Source organism: Leuciscus leuciscus, assembly GCF_965113295.1.
Source record: "Leuciscus leuciscus genome assembly, chromosome: 11".
Lineage (NCBI taxonomy): Eukaryota > Metazoa > Chordata > Actinopteri > Cypriniformes > Leuciscidae > Leuciscus > Leuciscus leuciscus.
Genome location: NC_138735.1, coordinates 2,427,709 through 2,442,646, shown reverse-complemented (window position 1 = coordinate 2,442,646; position 14,938 = coordinate 2,427,709). Strand labels below are relative to the sequence as shown.

The following is a 14,938-nucleotide window of genomic DNA, read 5'->3' as shown; positions in this document are numbered from 1 at the left end:
TTAAGAATTCTGACCTGCCTGGCATAGCAACAACTCAACCAATGGCGTGAGTTTGCAGTGGAACTTACTGATTGGCTGACCAATGGAGTGTATTCAGGAAACCAATTGGAAAACAATCATTATTTTTGTTGAAATTGATATTTGATTGGTTGTAAAGTTGTGTAAGGGTCATGTATAGAAAGGATTACTGTAGTATAGTCAGAGCCGCCTTAACCTGATGTAAGGCCCCGGGGCTGAGAGGTTTTGTAGGCCCCCCATCCCCTCGATTTATAGAGTCTCATTTAAAAAAAGTGTAATATTTAGGTAATCTACATCACAGATTGCATTCATTTCTTTCGAGACCTACAACAGTGAGTTTTTTTAATATTGTTTTCAATTTTAACATTGTTATTAACATATCACTGAGCACATAAACACAAGACACTTTATTTAACAACCACACACAGCAACTAAATTTCAACTTTATGCAAATGAGAAGCGATTTTCGCGAGCGACAACCAATAGGAAAGAAGCCTTTCAGTGAAGCTCAGCTCCCGTCACCGCCTCGAGTGCAGTGCAGGCAAGACAGAAGAGTTCGAGGGCGATTTCACTGTTTTATATGATTTACTGTAACTAACCACAAACATGGATATAATAAAATGATGCATGGAAAAGAAACTGTCGACAGTCTCAGTGAGTTTATGCTGGATTTAGTGCGTAAATCATTTTGTTTACAAATTAGACGCTTTGCAGTTGTTATATACATGTTAAAGATTTTATTTTGGATGTGTTTAATTGTGATTATATTGGCTGGGTTTATAAAAGTTTATAAAATTGAAAGGATCATTGCATGGTACATTTGGAAACAAAGCTTGTCTATTTCTAAAAAAAAAAAAAAAAAAAAAAAAAAAAAAAAAAAAAAAGCTTGTCTATTTCTAAATGTAATCGCGTGCATCGCTGATGATTATACTGTCCGTGTGTTGAAAAAAACTTAGATTAAACACTCTCGCAACAGACACAGCCCAAAGCGGAGACGTTACAGCGTTGCCAGCGGCACTGAGCGGACTTTTGCCGCTGTAGTGGACACGCACGCACCGTAAAGCTGCGTTCACACTACACGCGACAAAGCGACACGATACCATTCATTTCAATGGGGAGCGGGCGACTTCCGGCGACACACGCGGTCGCGACCGTTGGTGACTGGATGGGGCGTGTCTGGCGACACGACAAAGTTGAGAAATGTTTAACTTTATGCAAATGAAGAGCGACTTTCGCGAGCGACAACCAATAGGAGTGGAGCCTGGAGCGCGCGTCATCATCCTTCTCTGCTCAGCCCCTCGCCCCATCGACAGAAAGATGGAGGAGTATTTTTTTAAATCTAAAATACTACTGTTATTGTGTCATGAAATGTAGTTATAAGAGTTTTTCAGTCGAGAATGTAGTTGTTTAAAGCTCAAATATGTGGTTTGTTTATACAGATAGCGCCTATTTTCAATTTTTATCTGATATTTTCGGAGTTGTGAGACCCAGGTACTCGTTCATTTAACTTACATGCTTTACGAGTCTAAATATTTAATATTTTCTCTCCAGAATGTTTGTTTTTAGCGGCAAGAAAACTGATTCGCTGTCATTGGATGTTATTCATAAACATTACAAGGCAACCAGTAGTGGGAACGCCCACTAGCGACCTCATCGCCAGCCACCGGCGACATGCAGCGACAAAGTCGCTTGTAGTGTGAACGCAGCTTAACGCCTCATTCGCGCCGCGGCACCTCTAGACGTGCGTAAACGCGTCTTTGCATTGACTTAACATTGAAATCACTCGCGCCTGACGCGCTATTCGCGTTTGGTGTGAACGCACCATAACAGTAACATTAGAGCGACAGCACTACCAACGTCCACAAGCGACTAGCGACATACAGCGACAAAATCTGACAAGTTAAAACAATATGACCTTTTCAGCTCATCATGAACCTGAACATGGGAGGCCCCTGAACTTGGGAGGCCCCTGGGCTTCAGCCCAGGTAAGCCCGTGCATTAATGCGGCCTTGAGTATAGTACTGTAGTCATCAGTTTCTTATTGCTCTAGTTTCTTTTACTCCCCTCTCTCTTTCACAAAGCAGAAAGTGGTTAATAAATCACGAGGCGCTCATTAGTTCTGATCTGCGATCAGCTGGTGTGAGGGAAATTGATCCAGACTGTCTTTTCTCCAGCCAAGCTTTCTGATCTCAAATCGCACAGCTCTCTCATCTTCCTGCCATGTATATTTCAGTATAGCCAGAAAATCAGATCTGCACTCATTCAGCAGACTTCAGAAACAAAGACCTTATTTTTGAATACTGTTAAACTGAGTGAGGACTATGTCTTACAAATACTGTACAATAGGGAACAGACCGAGTTTGCAATTAGCTCTTTCAGTGTTAAATGAGTTATGTAACAGTAATGCTGATCAGCTTTTCTGATTCGCATTCTCTACTACAATGATATTATCCTGCATTTGTAGCCAGTTTTCTGCGTGGCACTGGCTCTACTGTAAATGTTAGTGCACAACTGACATGTTTTGATTTTATTCTATGGGATTACATCAGTTTCAGATTATGACAGGATTTATTTTAGCTTCCCCCCTGCACTAAAGAATCTTCCCAAAAACCACAGCTTTGCACTGTTCAATGTCAGTTTGCTCAATGTATGATCACCCAGTTGACGTGAGAGCGCATATTCCACTCAAAAGAGTGTTTTTGCGGCATTTAATCACATTGTTTTCTTTTGAATTAAAAAATGGATCTCACTATGATTCTACATGGTGAACGTGATTTCACCAAGTACCACATGTTCCTGGATCAACATCTTTGTTGATCCTGGAACAACTTTCCAATCAACCAATCAGATTTGAGGGACTAGTTTACAGTTTATGTCAAGTTTAGGCTTAGAACCAAGGTGAGGTGCTTCAACATCAGTGTTATTCACCTATCATTTCCCTCTGATTTTAGGGAAACATTATGGGTAAGGGGTAGGGATAGGGTAAGGACTAAATTTTGGGACAGGAATGTTATTCCAGGATCAACAAAATATGATGATCCAGGAACATGTCTTACTTGGCAAAATCACGGTGACCGAATCTTCATCCCGTCGTGTGTGTATTACAGCTCTGATATTCCTGGATTTGACCAAATCACAGACATCTCCGTCCACATTTTCTCTTCCATCTTCCAGTAACCCCTGACCACTCTCTCCCATCCTTCCTCTCAGACACACTCAAGGGAATGACATCAGAACTCATGACTTCTTTATGAAGCATTCATTTTTCAATACAGCACGCGTCTGAAATACACGTTTCCTTTCAAGCTATCCCCCCCCCCCCCCCCCCCCCCCCCCCCCGGCACGGACTCCATGAAGTTAAATATCCTTCCTCATCCAATAAGCTCTTGTCTCCCATTCAGGAAATTAAATCGTCACATTGACTTTGCTTTATTAAATTGGGATTCATTAAAATTAATCTTTCATTCTAATATTCACCTGGGGTCTTATGAGCTCAGTATGTGACACACGATAAGCCACTTTTAAAGTGATACTCCCTCTGTTCTGAGCAATATAGAAGTAATATGGTTCTCTCTCCTCAGGTTGATCTTGGATTCCTGCGCTTTGTCTCGGCAATCGGCACACAGGGAGCCATCTCTCAAGAAACCAGGAAGAAGTACTATGTGAAGTCCTACAAGGTGGATGTGAGCTCAAACGGAGAAGACTGGATAACTATTAAGGATGGCCCAAAACAGAAGGTGACTTGTTTGATTATTTCCATAAAGCTGCAGTGCATCCACTGTTTGAAAAACTGGCTCTTTAACCAGTGTTGGCATGCCGGGCCACAGAAACAAAAAGCATTATGTAAGAACCACTGTATGCACTTCGACAACAATGTAGATTCTGCTTTTAAACTTCCACTGTAACTCCACAATTTGTGTTTGTTTTTAGAAACTAAGCAACCGATAAATAGCATTTTTCTAACGCTTTACTCATTTTGGACCTGGAACATTTCCTTACCGTTAAATATTTTAAATATTCATATAACAATGAAATAGTGTTAGAATGTCCTGGTAAGAGCTCAGGTTTGATTTTGAACAGCTCATTTTCCACTAAACGATAAATAGGTTTATTTTCCAGAAGTAATCCCTAACTAGGTACATTTCCAGTGCTCCTTGGCAGGAAGCCCTGTAAACATCTTGCGTTGTAGCGCTGTCACCGTGTGCATTCGTTACACCAATCCATGCTCTGGCTCCAGACGGGAATGCCACGCTCATGTGTTCTGCAGGGATTGTGTTTCTCTGACTCCATTATGTGCCCAGTGTGGTATGTTAATCCACTCTCTTAAAAGACTGAAAGCACTGTAAAAACTCCAACTCCAAAGCCACCACAGTAGTCTGACTGATTTTCTTTTCTTCCCTTTAAGGAATGATGTCAACATTTGCGGTAGGGCTTTTTTTTTTTTGTAGAAAGGAAAGAACAAAAGAGTTAATAAACAGAGAGTGGCTAATTGAGAGAGTGAGAGGATGAGGCATTCTGGGAAGGTTTAGAGTGTTTGAACAGCTGGTTGGACGCACTTGACCATGTGACTCATTGAATGAGGGCCGAGGAGACGCTGATCGATTAGCCATCGGGTGAGCTGACTCTAATGTGTCCCTCAACACAGGACAGTTAACTACAGGAAGACATGCCTGTTACATTTGACACACTGGCTGTCTCTCAAAACCTTGTGAGCATCAGTTGGGGATCATAGCCAAGACATATAATCATATTGAAAAACATATGTGGAACTCATGACACCTGTCAAGGATGTTGTTAAAAACATTTGCTCTACAAAATATTGGATATTACCTTAAAGCAAACAAAGTGTAATGTGAAAAATATGATATATTACATAAAGTATATCATTAAAATAATGTCACAATGCAAATCTGAAATCATTCTTAAATAACGTTTCTTGCTAAATATAATTTCTTTTTCATATTCACTTGATTTTGATGCTGAATGATCCAAAGATTCGTTCTCTGTATGCAGCTTCATGGGTTTTAAGACACTTCCAGTGTGTGAAGTTTGTTTCACTCGTTTGTGAGCGTTGGACGTGTTCATATGCATGTTTATATCTGCTTGGCAGACATGCTCTAACAATACCATTTTTTGAAATAGACCTGTCAAGCTAAGCAAGCCAATTAGACTGTAACGTACGTGTGTGTATTTGTGTGTGCGTCCACATCTTCATGCTTGGAAGTAACAGTGAGCTTAAATATACCCAAAGGCCCAATTTCTATGTCGACCCTCAACTGAAGTACACTGTTCTCTTTTTAGAGCGTGCATTTTTAAGGTGCGGTGCCTTGTTTCTGTCTGCTTGGCTCTAAAGTGCTTTTGTGAGGTGAGGGCCCATTTACAGACTGCTGAAACAGCAGTTCGACTGTGAGGTTGTTGCACAAAGGAAAGCCTTTTTACTACTTAGAGCAGTAGGGCAGAGCATTGGCGTGACATTTAAAGATAGTGGATGGCTCCTCATGTGTCTCCCTCCCAGACACACACGTTTTGAAAAGTAGCGCCCAGGGACATGATTAGCAGCATGGATTCTGGGATAGACGGATGTCTGAATGCCCTGGCTTGGACTTAGCAACACTTGGCCATCCTGTATGGCTTATAGTTTGACCTTGTCTTGTTTAGAATTGTGTATTGAATGTACTGATGGTAAAGCAATGCACTGAGAGAGAGAGAGAGAGAGAGAGAGAGAGAGAGAGAGAGAGAGAGAGAGAGAGAGAGAGAGAGAGAGAGAGAGAGAGGGAGAGAGAGATTTTCTGGTTTTACCATTGGTTAAGGTGGTTCCCAAAGTGTTAGTGTGGCCTAGATTGATTTCTTGCTTAGGAAAAATGGAAAATCAGCTTTATATTTTTTGTCATCTATAATATTTTTTTTAACACTTTTTTATCACTGAGGACACAAACCTACATAAATTATGAGCTCTTGGCCCGACAGGTCAGTGGCATTAGTCAAATTTCTATATTTCCTTTAGGTAATCAGGTGTGACGACATGATACTATCAACAGTTGCTGTTTATTCTTAACTCTCCTATGAGTTTGTTTATCTAATCTTGAGAGCAAAAAATCCGGAACTGAGGAAGTGTGAAAGAGAACCTTCAAGATGTACTTTAAAAAAATCAGCTGACCTTTATACAGTGGCATGATGCTGTGTACAACAAGGTTGGATTTGCCTTCATTTGTCTTTCTTGTTGCATATATCCAGATCTTCCCTTCACAGAGAACATGTGCTAGCTGTCAGCAAGTATCAGTGCTCATGGACATAACACAGTTTGATTCATCGCTATGTCTGTTGAAACAACAACAGATACCATTGTGTAACTGAAGCGTCCAAATCATTCAGTGCTAGTTGAAACCCAGACTATGACATCACAAAGTAGCTTTTGTATTGCTACACAGTTGGCTCCAGAGATAATCCAATTCAGGCTGTATTTAGGTTGTCACATTTGAGGATGCTGATCTAAACACATTCCTGTCATTTCTCTGTTTCAAGTGTTAGGTGAGTCCCAGGTCACAAAGGTCTGTCCTTGGTGGCTCCCTTAAACAAACCATGTTAATAATTAATATGTTTGTTCTTCGTTTGTCAGATTTTCCAGGGTAACACCAACCCTACCGATGTAGCGAAAGCCGCGTTCCCCAAGCCCACGTTGACACGATACCTCCGGATCCGACCCTACACCTGGGAGTCCGGCATCGCCCTGCGGTTCGAGGTGTACGGATGCAAAATCTCAGGTTGGTTTCAAGAGAACTGGTTCTTTTCACTCGCCTCAAAACAAACTGGGATACATCAAAAACATCAGTTTAGAAGCAGAGTGTTAATTCAGATTTTGGAAGCAGTTTTTTGTCAACACACCACTCCATCATGATCTTTCAATTAGATGGTTTACGTTTTGCTTGCTTTGGAGGCAGGCGTATGGAGAAGTGTTTATTCATGCCTCTGAATGCACATGTGCAATAGTCAAGGAGATATTGCATTATAGACAAGTGTTCACGTCAACAAAAAGGACAGTGTATTCATGTTTCCCCACGTTTGGATGTACTTCATTCAAAATGAATGGCGTGCACAGCATGCAACCTCTCCACTTCTACCCCATTTCTGCATCTACCCTCCTCCTCTGAGCTTTAACCTCTCAGCGGCTCACACACACAGATGTACATATTGCACATGCAATTGTGCTCGCCGAGATCTACACCCACCAGCCGCAGTCAGGCCCAGCTGGCCCTGGCCTAATTTGCATACTCATCTGCATGTTTTGGCATGGCTCCACCCTACAGAGCTTTGATTGCAAAGGCTTTCATATCATCAGTGCCTCCCTGCTGAGAACATTTCCTCATATGTGTAGGAGGAGGGCGAGTTTGTTTTCCATCACACACCGTCTATCAGCTTTACATTCAACATGCACAGAGGGCGTATTTTTTAGACTCTGTGTGTGTGTGTGTACACAGATTTAGCACTGGTTGTATATTTGTGTGTGTATGTGTGCGGTTCACCGCCGATCTGGAGCGCAGCTGTTGCAGTCATGTTTTGGACGGGTGAACAGACCGCATTCTAAACACATCACAAGAGCGAAGGCCTCCCAGTGACATCATCAGTGTGCATCAGGCTCCCTTGTAATGATGCAGCCAAGCTGGGCGACTGCTTAGAAAAGAATTTCCCCCTAGTTTCCCTTACCGTTTGTTTTTCTGTACAAGGTACCATGTTAAAAATGTATATTTTTGAGGATATACATTGAAAAGACCATGTTTCTAGATATTTACCAGAATATACTACCAAGAATACCATGGTGCATGTCCAAAAAACATTAAAGTACCCTGGAGTACCATATTATTTTTGTACAAAGGAATAGGTCAAAATACCACAGTATTACTATTTGATGCCAGTACTGTTTGCAAGGGCATATACCAAGGAAATGTACTTGTTAGATACCAATATGATAACCATTCATTACCATGGTAAGTATTAAAGTACTAAGGTATTACATTGACTTTACCTAGGTACTATTCCTGGGCACTATGATTGTTAACACTGTACACACAGAGAATGCCGGCTGGCAGTTAGAAGGTGGTCTGATAGGCTTTCCACAGCCATTAATAAACTTCCTACCACTGTTTGTAAATAAAACCATCTGTGTGTGTGTGGTCATCCAGCCTTTATGTGCTGTGCACAGACCAAACCAACAAATTAAACACGTGATGCATATCAACCAGTCCACCCTCAGGGTGTGTCTGTCAGGGTCTACCACACCAGGAGCTTCTACCAAGCATCCCCATCTGAGATCCATAAACAGGTCCGGAAGACAGTGCCAGCCAGCGGATTGAAAATAAACTTGGTTGACTTCCAAACTTTGAGGTCCAACCACCCCAGTGCAGATCTTTTTCATTCGGATCCCGAAACAATTCGGCATGCAAATATCAGAAATTATACACAGAGACATCTTGCAAATCTGGCAAGGGTATGAGAAACCCAACCTTGGCTGTACATCCACAAACAAACAAAGGGAAAATCAAAGTCCCATGCATTTGTTGTTTTAGGAGCCTGGAACTCATATTTTGGACTCTGTGCAACTCCTGAAGGGGTCACAGACAAGCGCTCTTTCCGTTCCAGAACTAGAGAGGAAGTTCCCTACATCAGTACAAAGGCAGTGTTGTGAATGAAAACTCTGTTCTGGTGGTATTTCACGGGACATTAGGTCCATCTGTGACTAGTCCAAGATTGTCTCTGACGCTTTCCTGCTCCACGGGTGTTGATCGTAGATTAAGGTATCGCTGGCAGGTCACGAATCCCAAAGCGTTGAAGAAGTCATGACACGCAACTCACAGACAGTCAGTTGGTCGGCGCTGCATGTCTGATCATTTCCCTCAACATGCCTTTCCCTAAAAGTAGCAAAGCGTGAAAAATCTTATTATCAACGCCGGAACAAAGAAAGTCAGTTTGTAGAGATGAAGATAGATTACAAGAAAGGATGAAGGAGCTGAATAAGAAAGCAGGTGAAAAACAAAAGAGAATGAAGGTAGGAGTGGAGCAGGACTGAGGATGAGAGCAAGAAACTGTTCAGAAATGAAAGGTAGAAGCTCTAGAGAAAGGCTTTAATTAGGTGGCTTGAGAAAAAGAGTTAATGCACAAGGTCATTGGTGAAAGGAAGATGGAGAGAGAGAGAAACAAAGAGAACAAGAGGCTTCTTATCTCTTCTGTCCACTTCATCTGTCTTTCCTGTGCAATGAATGTCTTTCCTTCTCTCTTTGTTCAGGCTCTTTATGGCCTGTGACCTCTTTAGGTTGTTGGTAAGAATGTTTCCCAGCTCACCGAGACGTGACCGTTTCTACCAAGTTTATCAGCCAACATAATGTTTTCTTCTCTTTTCTTTCTCTTTCACTCAAACTCATCCACTCACAGCTAATCTAATCTTTGCTAACTTCCCTCTCCACTATGTACTCAAACAACTCTCTCTTTCTCCGTGTCCATGTGTTTTATTGGCATGACAAATAATGGTACACTTGTTTTGCCACTGCAGTGGCAGGTTAGACAACAGTCTAAGGGATCAGGTCAAAGGATCAGGATATGGCTGGTTCGGTTGGGTTGGGTGTCATAACTACACAATCCGGGTCCAAATGCATCTTTCTCCATTGATCCATTGATCGCAATTCAAAGGTTTTTTGAAGGCTCTTAAAAACATGAAATGTACTTAGGTTTGTCAGTAGGGAAGGGTTTGAAACTTTCTTAAATCTAACACTCTCTTTGTCCCTCAACAGAGTACCCATGTTCAGGAATGTTGGGAATGGTGTCAGGCCTCATCGCAGACTCTCAGATCACAGTTTCTTCCCACACCGAGCGCACATGGGTGTCAGAGAACGCTCGTCTGCTGACCAGCCGTTCGGGATGGACGTTGTTGCCACAGCCCCAGCCGTACGCGGACGAGTGGCTACAGATAGATTTGGCCGAGGAGAAATTGGTCAAAGGATTGATCATCCAGGGAGGCAAACACCGTGATAACAAGGTCTTCATGAAGAAGTTTCGGCTGGGCTACAGCAACAACGGATCCGACTGGAAAATGGTGATGGATGCCACTGGCAACAAGCCCAAGGTAAGATATGGGGAAGCTGGAAGGTAGTTGGACATAAACTGGATGCTCATTTAGAATGGTTCTGAATCACTATGCGGTTCTTAAGTGCTAGTCTGAGATTGTTTAGCCTGACTTTCAGGAAATGACTGAGTTTAAGAAAGTTGAATGTGGAGCTGTAATATATTCTTCCCAAAGCCTTTAGATGGACAGAGGAGAGAATGACAATAATTAGACTAATGCTGTGAGCACAGTATTGGGGAAATGTCCCAAATGCATTCAACAATACTACTAATATATTTAAAGGGATACTTCACCTCTGGAAAGATGAATGTGTATTTAAATTGGGTCATTTATGTAGTAGAAATGTGAAATTATTTTAGAATTTGGAGCTTTCTAGACTGAGAAAAGCCAGAACATGTATTTTTGGCTCATGTGGATGAAAGACAACAACTCCCAGAATGCACTTGCTTCGCTGCCCTAGGAGGCCACTCCCAAGCCACGCCTACCGGTTAGAGAGCAGTTAAACAACAAAGCTAAGCTACTAGTGAGTCTCCGTGACAAGTCGGCCCGGGTTTTTGAGATCGCACAAAATGTCCGGGATTCGGCTTTTGCGTTCTACAGTCGCCATTCATCATGTTTACTGTGGCGAGCAGGACGAGACTGAGGGGCGCGGGAGAACGGTGCGAGGCCGGTGGCGTGATTACTGATGAGCGACACCTGTGAGACGCACCGGTCTCGTATCTCTCACGGAGGAGCGGGTATTTTCTTAGCAATGTTAAAACGCACATCAACCGATCACTTGTTTAGCGTTCATGTAAACACTACATTCAGATTCACCAATCGGAATGAATTCAGTTAGATTGAAACAAAAGGTGTGCATGTAAACAATGAATGGTGACTGCAGAAAGCAAAAGCCGAATCCTGGACATTTTGGACGATCTCGATGGCCGGACATGTCCGGGAAAAAGGATGTATGGTAACCCCTACTACTCAGCTTTCTCCACAGAACAAGAGCCTGTTAGCTTAGCTTCCAAATAAAAGATGGCTGACACTGTTTGTACATTCTGTGAGTGAGATCCCTCTATGGGCGGGCTGAACACATGCGGGACAGCCCCTACTACTGGCTGTAGTCTCTCGCCTCTGGCCAAAAAATCCTCAGATGACACAAAATGACGATTTTTGCATCATCAGAGGATTTTTTCCAGACAAAAAACACATAAATCTCTCGTCTCAGGGGGATATGAGGGAGGGAAGCACGGTAATTCAAAAATACTACAGGTTTACTACTAATACAAAGCTTAATGCTAAATCCTGAAGTATCCCTTTAACCCTAACAATAGTCGTAAGACAAAACAAAATAATGTTACACATATGTAAGATATAATGTACGGTCAGGCAACTGCACATTATCCTGTTTGATCTTAAACCAAAAATAAATAAATTAATAATTTGACTTAACAGTATTATGCGAGAAGAAGAGACCATGGAGTGATATTAGAAACATAAAAACTGCTATGTAGTGAATCAGATAACTTCAACTAGAGATGAACATTGAACATATGAACATTTTGGCCGATATCGATAATTCTTTATATTTGAAAGCCGATAACTGATATACTGGCCGATAAATCTAAATCCAAATCCAAATTTTTATATAATTTTTGAGATCCTGATTACAAAAACAAAAGTCACCATTAAAAGCCATGTCCCAAGCACACAATTATAATGATGTTCTCATTATAATTTGATGTAGCTTGCTGCACATGAACTGTATTTTCCTTTTTGAAGTGATTTCAATCATATTTCAAGCAATTCAAAACCATCATGAGCCGCGTTTCCACTATCGGGCCAGGGCCGGGCTAGGGCTAACAGCGAGCCGAGCCGGGCCAGTGGCCTCGGGCCTCAAGCACCGGGCTTGCGTTTCCACTGCCGGACGTCATACAACCCCATCCATTTCAGCGGGAATTATGATGTTCATTCAGGCAGGAAGTTAGGAAGTTAGAAAACTTAGATTTTAAGAAGATAGCATGTATTAACTCACCGTCCGCGGCTGCCATAGTGTCCCGACTTGTCTCTCCACTAACAGAGGGACGGTGACCCAGCACACCGTCCATCAAGTCGAACCATGGAAAGTTCCTTCTCTGGGCACCGCTTTGTCCATTGTGCGTTTTAATCGCCTTGTACTGCGCCCGCAACTTTTTTATTTTTTCCCGAACTTGAAGCGTTGTTCGCTGAATGCTTAGCTTAGCAAGTTCAGCAACGATGTATTTTATAACGTCCTCGTTTCTGCACACGCCGTCAAAATTGACGTTGTACCCTTTCTTCTGCCCAAATGCTTAGAAGAGCTTTGGTATCTTCGACAGACCAGTACAGGCGATTCTCCATTTCGAGCAGCGTTTAATTTTCGCGATATAAAAAAGTGAAATGTGCATCTTGCCGCAGACCATAACTTTCCCTAACACCGATAAACTCCGCCTTTTACCTTGACCACGCCTCTAGCCCGAGCTGGCCCAAGGTATTCGATGGGCCAGAAATCCTGGCCGTTGGCCCCGGGTAAGCCCCGATCAAGCCCCGGATGTGACAGTGGAAACGCGACTGGCCCTGGCACGCACTAGCACGGCCCGGCCCTGGCCCGACAGTGGAAACGCGGCTATTGTGAACAGTGCACATCTGAAGTGCAATCCATTATTTATCGGCTTTAAGATATTTGCCAAATTTTCTTATCAGGCCGATAACGATAACATTACAAATGAACATTTATCGGCCGATACCGATCCGGTGGCCGATACATCATGCATCCCTACTAGAACAATGATCAAGTACATAGTATAGTGCTCATTAGCAATCACGATCAACAAAAATCCACACATGAATCACATTAAATTTGTCTTATTTTTGTGGAGCATAGACTATGTGCCTTATCCCCTATCAAAAAAAGTAAATTGTAGTATCAGTCCTAGAAGGCCCCTTTCAAAACCCTCATATCTCTTTTTTAGCTTGAAGGACAAAAGGAGACACATTAGCTCTGATGGCCATTAATGTTCTTTCATGACTCCTCATCTTGTTCTGTGCCTCTTTGTTACCTCTGGCGAGTGTCTTTCTGTCTTTTCCTCTTTTTTTCTGTCTGTCTCCTGTGGTACCTTGTGTCTGGGTTGTAAGACTTCAGAAGTGTGAAGTCAAAGGCGGATGATTTTGAAAAGCTGAGCATCCTGCTGTCGTAGACTGCAGTTTTAGCCCGCAGCCTTTATTTTTGGAGCTAGCTCAGCCGTACGATGTCAGAAATAAAGTTGAAGACTTTCTTTTCTCTAGTGCTTTGTTGCATTAGACATACAGCAGTGCCCAAGTTAAGAAAGGTGTGAGATGTGAGCTCCTTCTCTTTCATTAATTCTCTGTCCTCTGCTTTGCCTGTCAGACTACTCTTAATAAAACTTTCCCCTTTATCTTTTTCCATTTTTTTATCTTTCCGAGTTCTCTTTCTCTCCTTGACTGCTAACTATTGTCTTGGATTTTGTCATTGTTCTTGGCAGATTTTTGAGGGGAATTTGAACTATGACACACCGGCATTGAGGACGGTGGAGCCGATATTGACACGCTTTGTTAGGGTGTACCCAGACAGAGCCACTCCTGGTGGGATGGGACTTAGACTGGAACTTCTGGGCTGTGAAATGGAAGGTAGGTTGAAAACTCATTCTCACACACACACACACACACACACACACACACACACACACACACACACACACACACCACTTCTGAGGAGTACTCATGTAGTGTACATAGTCACATAACTGTTGCTCAGCGTGTTTTCAAGGTAGTGTAACTTTAGCCAAGTGTAGCAAGTTAATTATTCGTAGCATTCTGCACCGCACATTTAGCACATTTTCAGTCTCATTGCATTGCCCACACAACTTTGTAGTCAAGAAAGCTAAAACAATAATCTTATAAGTGAATCATAATCAGAGGGGCGTTTCCCATACAACGTAACTCGCTGCTTTACTACCATGGTACGATGCATCGTTGAAGAAATCAATTGTTTTTTTCCACAAACCATATTGTTGCAAATTGGTTGTTCAACCACGTTAGTTAATGATGTCGCGCAGGTGGCAGTAAATAAGTAAATAAGTAAACTTATTTTAATAAATACAAATTTTTGCTATAAATTACGGACATTACATCTGAGGACTAATTCTAATTTTTCTCAGTTATTTGGATTTATTTCCAGATTCAATCATAGGCTCATTCTTGCGTACTAGAGCACGTACGCATCTTCAAAAACGGCGCTTTAAATCTCTTGACAAACTAAAAAGACGTAAATGACATTTGTGTGTATTCTAAATAAAAGATCTAGATTGTACTGAATGTCAGCTTCCTTATTTTGCTCAAGACAAGGATTTGTTAAGTCATGCAAACAAGAAACTCTGCTTCTAACCACAGGACGAGAGCTGTCGTTCCAACCACACAATTTTGCGATGCTGTTCGTTGGAACTATGGTTTCGGGAAACACTTGTCACACTGCGATGATAGCGACGTAACTTACGCTAACATAGTTGGCTAAACAATGTTTTCGGGAAACGCACCCCTGGTTGACAAGATGATTCACTGATTAATTTGCATCCATGCGCAGAAGATACTTCTCTCTTAAATAACTTCACTTTGCTAATACCTTATACCCTGCTGAGAAAGGATTTCGTTGCTATTTCAGATGCTATTTCATTAAATTTGGACTTATCCACTCAGGAGAACAGGGTATGGCTTAGCTTTCCTCATAATTACTTGTCCCGCCGATTCGGCATCTCCTACCCAGAAAAGCAAGGGCCTGTGACACTTCTA

At 42.1% G+C, this 14,938-nt stretch overlaps 1 protein-coding gene across 4 annotated transcripts in view; it reads left to right on the top strand.

The window, feature by feature from the left end:
• Nucleotides 1-14,938, top strand: part of nrp1a (neuropilin 1a) — a 68,400-nt gene that overhangs the window by 41,129 nt on the left and 12,333 nt on the right. For all 4 annotated transcript variants that reach the window (XM_082183804.1, XM_082183803.1, XM_082183802.1 and 1 more), the window contains exons 7-10: nt 3,600-3,755; nt 6,635-6,779; nt 9,798-10,129; nt 13,636-13,780. In XM_082183804.1, coding sequence (XP_082039930.1) covers nt 3,600-3,755; nt 6,635-6,779; nt 9,798-10,129; nt 13,636-13,780 — 778 coding nt within the window. The remainder of the gene's footprint in view (nt 1-3,599; nt 3,756-6,634; nt 6,780-9,797; nt 10,130-13,635; nt 13,781-14,938) is intronic.